Source organism: Corapipo altera, unplaced genomic scaffold, assembly GCF_003945725.1.
Source record: "Corapipo altera isolate COAL_440 unplaced genomic scaffold, ASM394572v1 48, whole genome shotgun sequence".
NCBI classification, from domain to species: Eukaryota; Metazoa; Chordata; class Aves; order Passeriformes; family Pipridae; genus Corapipo; species Corapipo altera.
In genome coordinates this window covers 2,580,881-2,600,097 of record NW_020884931.1, presented here as the reverse complement: position 1 = coordinate 2,600,097, position 19,217 = coordinate 2,580,881, and the positions used below count along the sequence as shown (strand labels likewise).

General features: G+C 43.4%; 1 protein-coding gene across 1 annotated transcript in view; it reads right to left on the bottom strand.

Annotated features, from left to right (window-relative positions):
• KCNK12 (potassium two pore domain channel subfamily K member 12) overlaps positions 1-19,213 on the bottom strand; it is a gene marked incomplete at its 5' end in the record, with an annotated part of 28,163 nt that extends 8,950 nt beyond the window's left edge. Inside the window, 2 exons of the mRNA XM_027659225.1 lie at positions 718-1,609; positions 18,886-19,213. Coding sequence (XP_027515026.1) covers positions 718-1,609; positions 18,886-19,213 — 1,220 coding nt within the window. The remainder of the gene's footprint in view (positions 1-717; positions 1,610-18,885) is intronic.
• Positions 19,214-19,217: the final 4 nt, after the last annotated feature.

The window sequence follows — 19,217 nt, the reverse complement described above, 5'->3', positions numbered from 1 at the left end:
CCAGTTATTCAGTAGGCAGGAATAGTTTTGCACGCTTTGATACGGTCCTTGATAACCCCCTGACTTTTACGAGTTAGGTGGCAGGCAGTCTTTCAGACATGACTGGCTAAACTCCATCATTTGTATGAGGGGAATCCAGCCCACTCAATCCTCTGCTGTTGAAGTCAGTAGGGTTATTGAAGGGAAGCACAATCACACTAAAGGTGGTGTGGCGGCGGTCACCTACATGTCCTCCTGCTGTGAGAAATTGCTGAAGAGCATTGAGCACAAAGCTCAGGGCCAGATCTAGACTTCAACAAACTGTGAGATACTGGTTTAGCCAAACCTTACCAACCCCATGTTTGAATATGGAGCCAAACTTGCCCACAATGCATTTTAACACAGAGTTTGGGTTTAGACTCTGTTCTGAAGAACAGGCTGGTTTTGACACCATCCTAACCATGCACACCATCCTTCTGTAACTGCATCAGATTCTGCATCAAAGACATCCAAGTCTCTTCCAAAAGACCCTCAGGGGAAAATTGTAACATAATGATAAATATCTCAATGCATATTAGAGAAAACTTATAAAACCCCCAGAGACTAAAATGCTGAACGCCCAATGAATACCAAGGCTGTGTCTGAATTTAAAACTTTCCAGTAGCTTACAGTGATAATTCCAGCCTAATCACCATTTCATTTTTATTAGAGAAACAAAAGGAATTTCAAAAACTCTACCTAGAATCACTCGTTTCTGCCAAGCGGTTGTTCATGATGGCTAGAGCACCCACCCCTGCAGAGAAACCGTTTTGTCTCGTATTGATACAAACATTCCTGGGGTAGCCGTTGGCTGTCTCAGACAACTGCTTTTGCAAAATGGCCAGGGAGACCTTATTGGATGCCGTGAGCTCCCTCATGGAGATCATCTCTCCAGAGAGCCTCCTCCCCTCGGTGTCACTGTCGTACTGTCCATCAGTGTCCACTGAGATGTTATGTCGACGCAGGCGGGCTCCGGGGGTGATGGCGTTGCGACGGCTGAGGCGGGTACTTGATTTATGGCACTTTGGGCAACATCTGCATTCGAATTTTTTCAACACCCAGTTCAAAACTTGCTTGATTACAATTGAAATGACATTAAAAAGAGAGTATATGCAACATACCCCCATAAATATAAATACAAAGTTTCCGAATCTGTATAATCCCTGATTTTGGTATGCAGCGTTCTGGCTGCTTACCAAATCTCCAAAGCCGATGGTGCTGAACGTGACAAAGCAATAGTACAAGGAATCAACGTAGTTCCATCCTTCTACCGCCGTGTACATTGCGGAGGCGCAGCAGGAAAGGGTAATAGCAAATATTCCCAGAATCAGCAACACATGGTAAACGGATGGCTTCCAGCCCACGAGGCTGCCCACCCCTGACATAGCTGGCCCCCTTCGGAAGTTGGGAGGTAGGAGACCACTTCTTCGCAGCTGTCTCTCGTGGCACGCCTTCATGATAAATGCCAGGAGGGAGATAATGCGCTCCAAGAAGAGGTTGAAGAAAAGGATAGTCCCAGCACACCCAAAAAGGCCATAAACGATGAGGAATACCTTTCCAGCCACAGTTGCTGGTGTGGTCATTCCAAAACCTGTGGTGTGGAGATAAATGGGTAATGTTAATGACATAGGTTTTCATGTGTAAGCTCAGGATATGTGTATTTAACAAGGGTCTCATCTCACTGGACAAAAGGAGTGCTATCTCTAAATCAGCTTAGGCCAACATAAAACTGAGTTCTGCAAAGAGCAAAGAAGGCACCAGAAAGCTCAACAAGATGACTAAAACCGGAAAGCAAGAAAAAAATCCTTGCACATACGAACAGCAGTGTATTAACAGAGCAACACCACTCTGTAAACGCAGGTGGAAGGATCACCGAGCCCAAACCTCTTCAAGGTGGGATGAGGTGAAGAGATCACTTCACTGCTCCCATATGTGCCAGCCCAGCATGACCTGATGGAAAGTTTAAGCTCTATGTTCACAAGTTGTAACCCACTGTAACACTTCTGTTATAGAGGTCCAATTATATAATTCCTGCTGAGAAGAGGCAAGTTTTCAGGCTGTGTAACTCACCGCTCATATATCAAATATTGTTTTAAACATAACAGCATTTTAAAGTCTTATCCAAATCCCAACTGCAACTAGACCACCTGGTATCATCACAGAGGGAAGGAAAAGCCATCACGCTGCAGAGCTGTCTGGCAGACTGGGAGCATTAGGAACTCTCAGACTGATAATTACAGCAGGGAAAAACACTGCTGCAAAGTTTAATAGAAAAATCAGAGTATAAACACTCAGGGAAGATGCAGCAACAATATTAATTCACCTCTTCTTTATAAGAATTACTTATTGTAATATTACTTATTATGACATTACTCATACGCATAATTTTATGAACAAGCAGTAATATCTTGTAGTTACAGATGGTTAAATAACAGCAAAAGTGATCTTAAATTTGCATGCAAATAAATACAGTAAGTTCACTCCATGTTATTTGCTGATAGCAGTTGTATTATGGAAATGATTTACATATATTTCACATACTATCTCAAGAAGATGCTCCTGAAACTCAATTCTGCAGGTATTGCCCTTGTTCTACTACTCTTCCCTGTAAGAACACTTGGTGGTTCAGTCAAAAAGCACACTGACAGGATCGAGGTGACTGCTCATGTCCCATTAATAAGTAACTGCATGTAATCTAAACTAATGGCCTGTAAAAAATCCACATGCTGAAATTATTGTTCCACAAAAATACTGAGCAAGTAACATATTCAAGGAGGTAAATACCAATATCAGACCACATAAATAAAAGTTTGTAAAGTTTCAAGTCCCTTCCAACCCAAACCATTCTATGACTCTATGATCAGTACCTTCACAGTAAAACCAGCATTTTCTGTAAAAGTCAGTGAAAAACTTGCACAGTATTACCAGAAAATATCACCAAAGAGGTGATATTTTGTTTTCTGGACCCACTGTATCTCCACTTTGTAGTGTTAAAAAAGACCACCTCTGAGCAGACCTGAAGAAGCCTGCCTTGGGGTCCCAGGTTTAACGTGGCTCATTGGGAAGCTCTTCCTAGTTCCTTCTCCTCTGTGGGGTAGACCTGTTCTTTGGATTGGGCTGGCTGCTAGCAGGAGCCGTCTCATCTAATGATGAATAGTGCTTGGCCCTCAGAAGAAGCTGGGGAGCCTGCTGCAGTTGCCAGCTAGAGATACACAGCCAGCTTGTTATGGAAAAGGCATCTGTTCGCCTCTGCCTTGTCAGCAAAGCATTTAAACATGTGCTTCACAGCAAGCATGTGAACATCACCATCAAAATAAATGGGTTTATTGTCCCACATATGGCTAGACACATTTATTAATTAGGGAAAAAAAAAGAGGTAGCGACAGTTTGGATCAAGTTGTAAATGTGCTGAAGCTTTTCAGTATTTTCGGTGATCATTCATGTGAGGTGTTGAAGTTTTATACTTCTGATGTTTTGAGATTTTCTGAAGCATAATGTCACCAAAATTCAGTATGCAGCTATGCAAGGTGAAAGGACCCATCACAGCAACGAGAGTGCTAAAAAACAGGTGAGACAAGGAAAACACAAAATCATAGAATCATTTAGGTTGGAAAAGACCTTTAAGATCATTGAGTCCAACTGTTAGCCCAGCATTGCTAAGCCCACCACTAAAACATGTCCCTCATGTAACTTCAGGTCAACAGCTGGCTGAGGGAAGTGCACTCACATACTCTCCACACAGGGTCTTCCTTTGCCAGCCGTGTTTGTCCCTTTGGCACCACCTGGACCACGGGGGGGGTTAGTCTCAGTCTGTTCTGTACACCACCTCTGAGCTCAGCCCCCGCTCAAGGCTAAGGTACATCATGATGCCTGGATGAAACAAATTAATCCAGAACTGCCTGTGCCTCTGAGACAGTACAAGGAAAAAAGCACAACGGTGCTTTACATTTTTCATGGCCCTGAGACATATTATACAGGTACCTTGGGGTTGACTTTGTGTGGCTCAGATGCAATATTTCAACCTCCCTCACACTAATTCTGCCTCACTCTGATCCACCAGTTCAAATACAAGCTCTATGGCAGCAATAATTTCGTGTGTTTGATACTTCTCCTCCCCAAACAGAATCAGCAGAGACGAGTTGATAAACACTCTCTTCAGCAGCCTCTCATGAGTAAATGCTGACAATAAATAAGACCCTCATCCTGACTTGTTTAACAGGTTCTGTGGTTACAATTCTGCTCTTCTGGAGTTTAAATTACTTAACCTGCTGATGGATTCAAGAGGTAGTACAGCTGGAAAAACTCGTGACATGCTTCCTGTTGTTCTTGCTCTCTTTTACCTATTTTCTTATGGGTAAAAGAGATAGTTGATGCCAGAAGATAAAAAAGAATAACAGTTTTAGTACCTATGAGCTCTTCTTTCAGGCCAATTGCTTTGTCTTACTATAGTTTGAGATTAAAAAGGTTGAAAATTTTCCAGTAAAGACGTATTTATCCAGAGGTGGAATAAAGTTTGAGTCACTTCAAGAACTACACAAAAAAAAGTCTTCCAGCCTTTACAATGGCATAATGTGTCCCTGCCTCTCTCAGGCACTCCAGTTCTTCTTATACAGCTGTCCTGCTATGGGACTTCGCTCACACAGCAAGTCAGCACACCAAAACAATAATTTTTAAATCCTAGAGTGAAACAGTACAGATTATCAGAGTAGCATCACCTCTACATAAATATAATGTAGCTACATTTAAAGGAATAAAAGAAACTTAAGTGGCTGAATACACCTTTTTAAACAAATGATTCCTCAGAAATAAACAATAACAAGAACAACCATAACCAGAATTCTGCTTCCAGAGGGAAAGAAGTTCTTGCAACACAAAGACTAAGTTCTTGCAGGATTGGTCCCCAAGAGATGGGGGTTACAGAACACAGACAGAGAAACAAAGAGCAAGCAATTTTGTTTCACGTCTGTTCCATGCTTGCTTTACTTCATAGCTTTCCAACAGTCCTGGTTGGTCTTTATTGACTAACATGTAGGAACTAACATCAAGGAAGAAAACATCCTATTCTGAATTCCAAGTCTGGGTTCTGGTGCTTCCTCCAACCCTTTTCCACCTGTTGGCATTTCATTATTATTTCCCCTGAGAATCATACCTGTATATTTCACAACTGCCTCTCATCTATTCTATAGCTCCTCACCACCTAACATTCAGAAACAGTTGCCTTGGATACAGGGTCACAGCTGAGAGCTGACAAAACTGCTGTATCCAGTGCTTTTACCCAAGGAATGAGACTACTACAAGTCAGTTCTTCCACCTGGCTTTGCATTTTCAGACTACAAATTAAAAACTTACTTTCCCTTTAACACTCTTTCTCAGCCCGCTTTACTAAAATACTGTAAATCTTTTTAGAGCTTTTCCACTGCAAATCCTTTAATATCGAAGTTGCTCTAAAAATCCCATTTGATCTTATTTAGATTACTGTCTGGAAACAGCTCCTGAACAGAAGCAATCTGTCTAGCACTGGACAAATTAAGACCTTTTAAGTTAGACCTATGCGATGTCTGAAGACATGAGCTACAACTGCAGTTTTTAGAGCTGGCCTAACCTGGATCATACACAAGCTCCTAGTCCTTGGTGACCCATGCACTGAGCAGATATTCCATGGAGAAAATGCTGAGCGACCACGCAATTAAGAACTGACTCCCATAAACATTCTACCTATTGATCGACCCATTCATCCATCCACCCTTGGTCATACCCATACACCACCTCAAGATGAATAAGCAGACAGTTTCTGGCATTTCCTAACTTTTTAAAAATTATTTTAAAGGCATTCCTTTAACATGCGGAACAGACTTGTTGTCCCCAGAGCCTACAGTAAATAGGTGGTCAGAATTCCTGTAAATTTGCTGTGTGAACCAGAGTGACCTAAACCAAGTTCGGATTTTTTTTGGTTTGTTTGTTTTCCTAACTGAATGTTCAATATATAAAAAAGTGCATACATGCACCCAGAGACTTTGTGAAAAGATGCCCAGTCTATTCAGTGACCTGAAACACTACCATGATAAACTTAATGAATGTAGTTAAAAACCATCCAGGTCTCTGCTGTTGCTCCTTGTTTCATCTCCATCCATGAAATATTAGTCAGGTGTTTGAGATAACTGCTACTAAAAAGGAGCAACAGTGGCAGAACAGAACCAGGAAATGATTAATTGAACATTAAGGAGTTTAAAGGAGCTGCAGGCAATTATTAAAGACTTTCCACAGCATCAGTTTTATTCTGTTTACACACAGCTGTGATCAGGTTATTGGTTATCCACAGCACTGCAATGCAGTGAACACCAGAATCAATCACCCTCAGCATTTCTCTGCTGGACATGATTTAAACCACAGGCTAAAAGGTCACGGCCACAATACTCATTCTTCTTTAAAGTACATTGGTTTTAAAAAGGGTTAATAGAATTGTAAGCCTAAAATAACCCAAGCTTCATTGGGAAAAAAAAAAAAAAGTGATTAAATTTGCAATGATGGCATTCAATAACTGAAAGGTGAAGTTAATAAAATAGTTGTTAGTTACCAGGTGCATGTGAAAGGTATGAAAAGAGACTAAGAGGTAACAATATTTTTCTGTAGAAATGAATGACAAGGATGAACCTAAAATTATTCCCAGCTGCAACTTGGGTGAGGACAAGAGACAGGCCTGGGGTAGGAGCATGTGCCCAGGGCTGGGAGGCAGAAGGGCAACTGCATCACGGCAGAGGTGCTGGGACTCCCAAGTTTCTCTGGAAACCTGTGATTTCCACATGTGGGCAAGGGGCTTGAACTCCCACAGGCAGCCATGGAGGGCAGTAGGATGTTATGAGAGGCTGCCTGGAGGGAATGATGCAAGAGGCTCCTGCAACAGAGACTGGTATGATGAAGAGGGCTGTAGAGGTAAGCAGAGCTGCTGGTGGCTGGCATTGAACAGAGCAGTCATGTGCTCCAGAGAGGAAATTTGGGAGGAGAGGTGGTGATGAAGAACCTCTTCTGCTAGAAAGGCAACAGGGCCGCCAACTGGAGGACAAGAAGCTGCAAGGAAATCTGTCTCATGAAATGCCCTGAAGATGGGAATGTGAAGCTTGACTCCCCAAGCAGAGTATTTACATGCAGAGGTGCTGCTGTGTGGGGCTGACACCTGGCCATGTCAGCAGGCAGGTGAAGAGGAGACCCCACGCCTAAGGAGAAGCTACCTTGGGTGACAGAGCAGGAGCAACATTTTTAGGGTGAAGGATATGCTGGTCCTGAGAGGAGCATCACCTTGATGGGGCCTAAGGCATTGGGGGTGCCCCCTGAAATACCTTAGGGAAGGAGAGAGGACTAACCTCCTCAAAACCTGGCTGCTCCTGAACGTTTTTCTCCTCCCTGCAGCAGGTTTCCCAAGGGTGTTTTTCTACGCTGAAGCATTCTAGTTGAGTTTTCCAAGAAAGACCTCAGTTTCTAGTGGGTACTCAGCAGGCACATTTGACAGCTCAAGTAGCCTAACCTTTGTAAATTTGAGTGATAAATGACCCTTAAAAAGATAAGCAGTGGGGCTTCATTGCCAGCATCAGCAGTATTCTTGATCTTTTCATTCACCAGAAGTAGGTCAGCCTTTTCCCTCAGTGGTACTGCATGTGCCTTTTCTGTGTACAGCTCGTGAAGAAAGTGCATACCCAAAGACTAACTAAACAAGTCTACCCTTGCTCACTACTAAATGCCACTATCCTAAAGACATAGCCCAATAAATACTTAAGGAGGTCTGGCCAAGCTTCTTTGGCACAGAACCAAGCCCAGGAAGAAGCAGAAGTGTCTCTAAATCAGTTTTATGGTTCCCTGGCTGGGGCTGGCTGCTCCATTATATACCTTGTACAAGCAAATGGGGATTGACTTGTGCCAAGTCACCAGTGTTACCAGCTGAGCAGCAGCTCTGGCCCATGGTCTTGCTAAGCAATAGCCCCTGAAGAGGGAACACATGGGAAGAGTGACAGCCTTGAGGCTCAAAATCTTTGACAAGCTTATGTTCAGGTTTTTTAGCTAATCCATACTACTGCAGCAGAACATGGTTTCTAATGAGGGAGAGGGGACCTCTCCTAGGAGATGATAGAGAATGAAGCTCAGGGAAGAATGAAAATCAGGAGTATGAATTCAAAATACACAGAGAAAAAGAAAGTTGATTCTTGCTGAATTGACTGTATAGAGATGGAGGTGACCTGTGGTGTGACAATATTCCTTTTCTATCATCATATTGTTCACAAACAAACTGTCTTTCAATACTTAAGGTTTTATCGTTCCTAAAAGTAATATAATCTTCTCTGCTAAATTCTTGAGGCCAGTCTCTGGTTTACAGTCATAAAAATCAAGACTGAAATTATTTTCTTCATTATATGCTTTCTTGGACAAATCTTAAGCAAGATGATACTAAATCCCCTCTTGTTTTGTCAGTTACTCTACCCCTTGGCTCGTTAAAACAGAGAGAATAGGGGTTAGTGTTGCCTAAATTAGTGCTAAACCACCTCCCAAAGGAAAATGGGATGAGAGCAGGGTGTTCTTGCAGCCTGTCTCTTCGTGAATTAACCTAAACTAGTCCAGAGCCGCTTCTTGTGGCTACCTCCACACTCGATGATTGTAGGGTCCTGTCTCTGGTTTGTTTTCTTTCCTTATCCTAACAGCTGGGGAAAACTATCTTGCTGTAATCTTTTCTGAAATGGTGGTAGTGTTAATAATGGAAAAATATAGCCCACATGCCCCTTGGTTACTTAAGTACGTTATATTACTGTGAAAAACGTCTCCCTTATCTCCCCTAGAAAATAAGGGTCTTCAAACTCTTGCATTAACAGCTGTTGGGGCGGTGTCCAACCTCTGCTGCTCACATTCCAGGTTGTGGGCAGAAGCATCTGCCTCAGCTTACTGCACTGCCAAACCTCAGCTAAAACACAGAGGTTTCTGAGACACTATGAGACAGAAGAAACATACCTGAATTTAGAGTAACTATTTAAAAAAAATCTACAGAAAACAAAAGTATGATAACCAAGAAATACACAAAGTGTGTCTCAGTAACCACGAATATACATCGAGGTATAGCTCATGGACCCCAAGACTCACCAATTCCTTCCCTCTCTTGAGATGTGGCCAATATCTGAAGCCATACATTCCCACCTCCTCTGATCTTCCTTTAGTCTCCACGTTCCAGGTTAACAAAAAAAAGGCAGAATTCTCCTGCAATCGTAATTTTTCATCTTTTAAAGCTGCTTCCATTCTTATTTTTCTATGGTTGTCGAGAATGTTTTTCATGGGGATAATCACGTATCTAAGCAACACCCTAACAGAAAAAAAGCTTATGCCCTGTCATTTCAAACAGGGTTTCAAACATAAGCATTCACACCTGCTTTTGCTGTTTATTGAAACTTGCAGTTGCATTTCAGATGTCTGTGTAGACCCGAGGTTGAGCAATTTTTTTTTTTTTTCTGAGCTGCAAGGGAAAAAGAATAATGGCATTCAAATTTTGTTATGTTCTTGAGACATTATTGGCTTCAAAAGAATATTTGCACATGTACTGTCACTTCACTGCCAGTACATCTCACAATACTTCTTGTTTCAGGCTAAGAAACAGCATTATCTGAATTTCACAAGTGATCTTGGGCGTATGTCGTACTTCCCCACGTAAGAAGTCTCATAAAAAAAAGATGTCACTCTTGGACTTTTTGAGCCTTACAGATGGGAAAGGCTGTTTCATGGTTACATTGCTGGCTTACCTTTTGAGTGGATTAAACAATAGACTTGCAGCATATTTTTCTTCTGCCAGTGGTGTTAGCGTAGGTAGGTGTTGAGAGAACATCTGTTTCTTGATAGCTGTGTCATCTCTTCTGCTTTATGAAGAGTTAGGATATAAATATGGACTGGTGGGATAGAAAAACTCTGAACATGAACAATCTTCTCCACTGTTTGGCTGTTGTTTTTTTTTTTTTTTCAAATCTCTCTACAAAAATGTACCTGGACTGGTTAATGGTTTAAACATGCCTTTATGAGCCTCTTATTTTAAAAAGTTTCAGCTGAAAGTAAAGAAGCAAACTGTCAAGTGTCTTTTTGCTTGGGCAGCTCTTCTAATTTACTCATGAAGGCAGGAAGATTTTAAGTAACTTTAACAGAAATACAGTGTTGCAGAAATACGGGTGACAGGACTGCTGACTAACCAGTTACTTCCCCTTTTCTACTTCTGCGTTTAACTCTTCCTTCCTTAGTATGCATTTCCCTTGACTACTTTTTAATTTAACGATACTGAACAACTTTGCCACATTACCAGGGTAATTATGAGCTTTCGATTTTATCTGAGATTTCCCTGGTCCTCCCAGCTCTGCCAATAGCCCTTTTTGTAAATCAAATCATTTTATCAAACAACTTCTTTCTACATCTCTCATGAAAATCACAATTTGGATTTAAGACCTTTACACTGCAGTCATTTCCCCCCACTTCCATGAGTCTTAAAGGAAACTTGACTCCCTGCACATTGAGCATGAGTGACACTGTATTTTTTGTTTGACCTCAGAAAATAAATATATTGTTTGCACAATGCTCAGGCTGAGCAAAGAGATGACAGAATATTCAATAATGAATAACTGAAAGGATCTCATCTGGTTTTAACAGAAATTTACTGAATTAGTTTCTCAACCAGTTCTCAAATGGGTGAGAACTCGTTGCAGTTTCTGCCATGATTAAATTTGCCTGTGTTAGACTTGAGAATGAAAGGGAAACATTTGGCCAATCACTTCTGATGGGGAAGAAGCTGCAGTGGTACAAGCTCAGAAAGGTTAAAATCCATTGAGAAATTGTGAGGCCACAACTGTTATCAAGGTAGTACTGCTTTTTTCATCCACTTACTACGGATTTTTAAACACGAGCAATAGCAATGTCTCACTCATAATAAGTAATCCCATATGTTAACATCAAACCATTCAATTTCTTATCTTATTCCACTCCAAAGCTTTAATTACTTGAAAAGGCTGCTAATGCTTTGCTTCATCTAATGCAATTAGATTTAATTTTCATTCTACCTCTCATTTGATTCATGAGGGATTGCACTGAAACCTCCCAATGTCTAGGTGTGCCAGCCAGTGCCATCAACAGACCCACCGAGCTCGGGAAGATGTATTGTACACAGTAATAACGAGTGCTGGCAACAGCAGACCTACATTTGTTTTAGAAACTTAGTGTGCCAATAAAATGAGTAAAGCAGGATTTCCTAAGGCTCTGTCACTGGTCTACTATCGACTTCAGCAGATGTAGGCTATTGAGGAGATATTTGATTTGCCTGGATTGCTATGCAACTGCCCCTTGGATTACAGTTCTGTTTGCTACTAAAGCGTTTCTATTCACAGGAGGTTTTTATTGTCACTTCCAAGATTTACTGTGCTCGGGAGGACTTTCACATTTCAAATGTTCACCAGCATGAACCCTAATCTTTGCCCTAAACAGTCTTCTCCCAAAATGCCCTCAGATATGCACCTGGTGCTGACACACTACGAAAACTGTCTCTTTTGATAAAGGTAAGCAAGGCTCACACAGATCATGGTCACAGGTCATGTTTCCAACAATATCAAGTTCTCTTCACTCTAAAAATTGCAGATGAAATGTTCCAAGTTGTTTTTTTGTTGCTCTAACCCAGGTGGTATTGTGGCAAGAGGTAAAATTCTCATTCACTTCAATTGCTGCAAAGATACAGTAACAACTGCATTCATTAAAATAAAGAAATGACATTGTATTTTCCAGCATAACACCAGGAGTGGGTATTGTTACATGACGTTAATTGCCAACAGAACTATCCTATAATTGCTTTCCCCTTCTCTCCACAATGAAGAGCAATTAAAGTTTGCATAAAAACAAGACAGTGTGCTGATGAAGATGACCCATCGGTACAAGTGAGAAAAAATGATGAGGTGTGTATGATCTGTGTCAAACTGAAGACAATCAAGAGAAGAAAGAAATAGACCGAAAAAGAAATGGGGATCAATAGCAGGATTAACACAAGGGAAGAGGGACAGGAGTGATGAGGAACAGAAAGAAACCGTAAAGCTTTACTTTTGACTTCTTTGGTAGCTATTAACATGAAAGACTGCAAGGACATCAAACAAATATTCAAAAGTTAATCAAGAAAACAAATCACCAGTAGACAATGGCATGCTAATCCTGGGGGAGGCAGCAGAAGCTGTAGAAATTAAGAGCACCTGAGACAGGCAGGTGAGTGGGGAGTGTTAGACAAGCTGCAAGAGAAAGAAAGGGGGAATATCCCCAGGACTGCAGAGCTGGGGGAAGAGTCTAGGGCTCCAAAGGAACACAGCCCATAGGGTTTCAAGCAGGATTTGGATTTATGAGCCTGCAGCAAACAGAGCAGCTGATAAGCCTGGTAATTATGATCCCTCACTGCTATTACAGACGCGATAACTGGTTTACAGGGAGGTTGCTCAGTAATAAGAGACGGACTGGCTGGAGCCTCGTGAGTCACCTCCATGGATGGAGAGCTGTCAAAGTGGTGTTTTGGCACACCAATGTTTGGCTTGCAGTCACATCGCCAAGCTCTTGTTAATGCACAGGGAACTAAAATACAGGTATTTGCTACCCAGAAGACTGAAGGCCAAATGGAATGTTCTGCTAACCAGGAGGTATCTGCTCACTAAGCAGACACTGCTCCTTCAACTACCCGAGCTAGAGGTACCTTGAGGGCTGCACAAATGGAGAATTCACGATTACAAACTCCAGTTGGTCTTCATTTTGAACCTGAACCAGCACACAGTAAGTTAGTATAAAATTTCCCCTGACTTCTGAGATGCTGGACCATATCTCATGTGATGCTAGGCAAATTCTTTATTCCCTGGTGTTATAGACAGGCTTTGTGTTTCAGGTGGTTGCTCTGAGATGCTGTGGTGTTTGACATTCAGCTGGAGACCCCAGGTTTCAGTGTTCCAGCTGAGCACCTCAAACTACACGGGCACAGCAAAAAGAAGTGCGATTGGTTGGCTGTCCTCGACTTAAACTTCTCCAGTAGTAAAACAACAACTAGATCTCCATTGTACTGATGCTAGTGTTTTAAAACATTTGGTTTCATAGCTAGGGTTTAATATTTAAGAAATCTCTGAATCTGTTAGAGTAAGTAATCTAAGACACAGTGCTCTGTAGAAATCACTCAGTTTAGATGACCAAAGCACAGTAATAGCTTCATTTTCTGTTGCTGGCATAACCCTACAAGTGCAGGCAAATCCTAAGCAGTACTGAGACTGACAAAATATTTTCAGATTATTTTTTCTTTTAAAAAGGGCTTTATTTAAAGTACTGGGGTTTCTCCCTCCTGCCTTCTAGAATAAGACCCCCACAAATTTATGACCAAAATTATTTCATCGAGACCCTACAGTGGGGACACCTCAAGTTACCCGTGTAATTACATGGAGGTACTCCAAGTAAAGCTTCCTGTTTTTGCTCTCAAGGACAAGAAGGCAAGCTGTGTTTTAGATTACCTTCCTGCTCAGAGCACAAAACCTATGCCCACATACTAATGAAATGCCTATCTGGTACCCAAAGAAGTTAATACTCCTATGCAGCTATGGCAGGTAGAAAATATTGCTACAGTGCCAGGTCTTCCTCTGAGGAAAATCACTGTAGGCTCACTTCTCTCCACAGAAGTATGCTGACCATTCACCTGCTGCCCTCTGAGCCTCCTGCTCTCTGTTCCTTATCGAGACTACCCAAGTGAGAAAATAACTTCCAGAAATCCACCAGCACATTGATTAAAACATGACATGCACCAAAGGAATCAGATCTGCCTGAAACACACTCTCATGCTGGCTGCAGACTGTATATAGGATGGCAAGGACAAATAACCTGACACTGCAGCTTAATGATACTGCTTGCTCTTCCAGCTGCTTTCTCATTTGGTTTTGTTTGATTATTTCTTAACTTTAAGAAGGTCAACTCTGGAGGCAACTCCCCCCTAATCTGAAGCCTCCCAAAAGCTGCCTGTACAAGCCTCAGGGAATAGCAGAGCAATGACACTGATGCTGATCAGGTTTACATTCTGGTTTGGATGTCGCCTTTTGGATGCATTGGCTGTATAGACAGTGAGACTGCATTTACGGAGAGCAGAGAGCCAGAACCTCCTGTGGCTACGGCTCAAGTTCATGTCCTGAAATACAGCAATGAAGAAAACAGGGCAAATATTCTTACCCCTTAAAACCTTCAGATCATCTCAATTATTGTGAAATTTCTTGCCAAATTATCCTATGAAGTGCCTGCTCTTGCAGGCTCACTCCCTGGCTCCTAGTAGTGCAGTCCAACAGCTGACCATTTGCTTGCTGAGCTGTCCAACTGTACTTTGCACATCACTTCCATTAAATTATCACCTCCAGAACAACTGGACCACTAGATTTTTTCTATGCCAGAGGATATTTTAGACTTGAGTGGTTATGGTGCTTATGTTGTGGAGCACAAGCAGAAATGATATGCTGAGTATGACAGATCCCTACAGAGGACCCAGAGAGAAGCTCCAACCCAGCTGACATCCTAAGCAAGCAGGGAACAGCTCCCAGAAGCCAGTGAGATGGAAGAAAACACCGAACATTGTGTCTCTCATTTAAGGTAAGAGTAGAACGTACCCCTTCCCTTTGTGTGGAGCTGTCAGTCCACCAGAATATTGAGTCATTTAACAGGATACCTCAGGGACAAGGAAAGGATGAACAGTCTTGCTCACTCCTACACACTGTGCCCTGAACACCTGTAGCCTTCACACAGTTTTACAGAGAGAGGATCCTTTTATCTTTTCTTCCCGGGGCCCTTCTCAAGCACATGTAACCCAGACATGTTCCATCCCAAAACAGTTTGCCCACAGTAATGGTCCTTTACAAAATATTATATTGAAAAATCACTTTTACAAATTGGAGTACCTCTTTTGACCTCATTTTTTAATGTCTGGTATGGATTTCTATAAATCAATTATATCACTGGATTTATGAAACATATGTTCTTATACATAAGAAGCTTAAAATCCAAATTTGATAAGTCTGTGTCTCAGTATGTTTTACTAGTGAGGCACCTCAGGTTTATTCGAACATTTAAGAGAAGAAAAAAATCTTAGTATAGAGTCTAGACTCATGGACTGAAGTCAGAAATCCAGAGCTTCAGGCATTCCAGAGCTGCCTGATGTACTAGGCAGAATGAATCTGTGCTCCTAGAATACGGGGAAAGCTATGACTGATTATGCTGCAATACTTTACCAGGAAGAAAACTGGTCTGACTTCTGCTTTTACTTTCAGTCTTTAACAAAGTGTTTGGAACTATCGATGGTTTGCATTTGGAGAAGGAAAGAAAAAACTCAACTGAAAAACAAAGTCTACTGTCACTTAGACCAAAGAATCAAGAATAAATTTCACCTAGCTGCTCTTTAAAGAAATCAGAACAATAATAGCTGCCTACAAAAACACTACCTTTTGGAGTGCAAAATAATGACTGAATAGATGGTGTAATCTGACAGCAAACAACCAGAAATTAGACTGAAGAATTTTCTTACATAGCTCTGAAAAATCAAGATATGTCTAATGAAAATAGACTCATCATTTCATTATTCAAGCACAAACAATGCAACAGTAGAAAAATGAATGTCCAGATTGCTATCAAGAGGGTGTTTTATGGGCTGTAAGCCACTTGCTTTGTGGGTTATTCAGCAAAATGCTTTAATATTAGACTTATCATTTAATTTTAACTCTGATTTATTAAAGATCCTACTATCATGTTTTTCACCCAGAGGATTTGACTGCATCCCTGTGCAATTAGGGAAATGCAGAACTGCAGCCAAGGAAGCACCTAATGACGGGGTGCTGCTCAGCTCTGCAAAGACCCTGCTCAAGGAAGGCGGATGGAGCAGTTTTCTCCAAGCCTGGCTATGCCTAACCCTTGCTCACACAAGGATGAAGAACTGGAGTCTCTCTCCCTCTGTTCAGCTTACACAAACCCCAGGAAAACTTGCAGCCCTGTTCCTGTGTGACTATATTGATGTCTACGTATGAAAGATTTAGTAGTTTTATTAAAACTGTCGAAAGCAGAGTGAGGGCTTTAAAAGACACAGTGAGATACTTGTAAGCTGGAATCCTCTACAGATAAGAACCTGAGCAACCTGCGGGTGCTTTACCCTTGACAGACACTGCATATACTTGCTGTTTGTTAAGCAGTGAGTAAGAAAGCTTTCCAACACCTCCCTAGGACAGTAGCGTGTTTAGCTGGAGCAATAAAGTTGTTTTGACACACTTAACTGATGAAGTTGTTGAGGAAGGCAAGCTGTTTTGACTCCGGATGTCTGGTAGTTCTTGGTGAGGTTGAGTAAAGACACAGTTCTTGTCAATTAAGCATGACACGAAAGCAAGTCAAATTGCTCTGAACCAGGACAATGTGGTGTGTGAGCTGACAGTGGAATTACAGGTACTCCAGGCAGGTAGGTACATAAATGAGCTGGCTGGGAGGGGAAAAATGGACCACGAAAGAACAACTCCGGAACTGCTCCCTCAGGTGACATTCTGATGCCTACCATTTGGTTTCTCCCTGATGGGACCACGAGCCAGACAGCTTTGGGCACATTTGACTAACAGTTTGGGGTTTTAGTTGGATAACTAGTTAATTCACTGGATTTTTTTTGCTTTTGCTGGGCAGAGCTGCCAATAATAACTGAATAAACTGTGTGGTGGAAGAAACCTTGCCCATGGAGAGGCAGCCAAGCTCACCATAGGCTTTGTCCCTCTACGAGCTGCAGCAGCTTGAAGAGGCATGCAAGGAGGACTGAGGTGGGGGTAGCAGTTCCTCTTCATGTGCAGGAACTGTACCTGTAGCTGGTAAAAGCTATTCCAGGATGGAGTGCAACAGCCTTGAGGGGTAGGAGACGCTGCTCCTGCTGGGCTATACAGCTTGGCACCCCCAGCACAGCAGCTCTGCCGTGGCCTTTGCTGTGCCCAAAGGCAGAACTTGGCTTCACTTTGAGCTACCTTCTGCTGCATTTCCTCACCCAAAGCAAAGCCTTGTTCCATAGCAGGTTCTCTGAACTCACATAAAGTACTGTAAGTAATCCAGGAGTAAGCACTAGCAGGTAGAATGCCAAGAGAAGGTACTGCTTGGGGAGTCCTTGTCATAACCTGGCCTTTGTTGTAGCTCAAAACAGTCTTCAGCCTCCATCTCGCTGAAGATATGGGGCTATTTTTGGCTATAACGAGAGAGCAGTGCCCTGACGCCCTCAGTTGTGCTACCCGAATATGAGAAACACAGTTCTTGGTTCAGCCGTTCTCGGTTCAGCCATTTACAGCGGTCAAGACCCGCAAAACCCCCTGCTGATATCCTCATTCCCTCTGCTCAGGTACAAATGACTGCAGATGGGGCAATGGAGATGCAAACAAATGCAAATGAAGAGAAACATTTTACATTTCAATAACCTCAGGGAGGAGAAGGCAGGGTTGGTGGGGAAGAGATGCGTTTACACATCACCTGAAAATTTCTCTGTTTGCTACAGCAGGTGTAAGGAAAGAGTGAGTTTGTTAAATACAGGGACTTCTTCGTCCAGCCATTCAGGTCAGTCAAAATGATCTTTTTTAAATGTATGTTCCAGTGATGAAGAAGGCCTAATGCTTAATTAAAATGGTTTTCTAGTGACTGGACTATTGAACATACTTGCAAAGCAAAAGTTAACTGAACTATTCAATGCAAAAAGTAACTACCTGACAACACTGCTGTAGTCACCATCACGACTCTATTATACAGATTAGTCACTATTGCCAAAATATTTTCGAACCTAATGAATGTAAGTGCAATAATGAGCTGTGTGTTTCTGCCTCTCTAATAAAGGGGAAACACGACATTTATGCTCAGAAGCCCCAAGACAATTGGCTTGTTACAATACTTAAAATCTGTCAGAGTTAAGATCAGTAGGATTCTGTGTCCACAGGGACAGGATTTCTCAAGCAATAGCCCGAGACCAGCAGATAGCCACGGCTTTACTTTGGCTAAATCTCCGACACAGTAGTTCTTAATTGTGCTTTTAGAGTAAGAAATTTTAGAACAAACCCCAGTAATTTTATATTAAAAAATATCCTCCCATCAAAACTCACCATTTGCTTACAAAGTGCTGCTCTTCCTGAACACCTATGGGATCTTAACAACTGCAGCCAGCTGTGACCAGCGATACACGGAGAACGTGTATTATGCTACAGCTGGAAGACACACAGATTGTGTCTTTAATCACATACACATCTTAACTTTGCCAACAATTAAAGCCGGTACCAAGTTCAGCGGCCAGGCACCTCGAACGCCCGGCTCTCACTCAGCATCTCCATCAGCCCGCTGCTTTCGGGGCCCTGCGCCGTCTCTCCCGGTACCGAGCCACTCTCTCGGCAGGCGCATCCCGGCGCGGTGGGGGCGCGGGCAGCGCTGCTCGGGGATCCGCCAGCCCTGCTCGCTCCTTCGGGCCGACTGTAAGAAACCCAGCCGCCGGCAGCAGAAGTTTAATGGGTAGGGACGGGACCCCCGACGCCGCCGGCCCGGGGCACCGACGGCCGGCGGTCCTGCGAACCCGCGGGAGCCGGAGCGCTGCGGGGCAGGAGAAGCGCCGGTCCCCGGCTCCGCGCAGCGGGGCGGGCGGTGCGACCGCGACTCGCCGGGCTGGGAGGTTAGCGGGGGGACACAGGGAGCCGGACACCCCTCTACTGCGAGGCCCCCGGTTGTCACAGCAACGCGGCAGCGCCTCTCCCCAAACTTTGGTCGCTATAACGACCGGGCCGCGGCCGCGGCATCCCCCGGGCGGGCGGTTCTGCGCCGCGGGGCCGTCGGGGCGGCGCTCACCTATGGTGGAGACGACGGTGCCCACGAAGTAGAAGGCGCCGGGGAAGTCCCAGCGGGGCCGCAGGGCGTCGACGCGGATGCCCGCGGCCATGGCCGCCTCGTAGCTCCGCAGGAAGGCGCGCAGCTCCGGCAGGCTGATGTTGAAGATGCGGCTGAAGTTGTGCAGGGTCCGGTTCCAGCGGAGCTGCGCCGCCGCCTCCGACGGGCTCTCGAGGGCCGAGAAGACGGTGGCGCCGGCGCTCAGGTACGCCGCGATGAGGGCGGCCAGCAGCAGGAACCGCCCGTTGTCCTCGTTGAGGGGCGCCAGGCGCCGCCGGCGGCAGGAGCCCGCC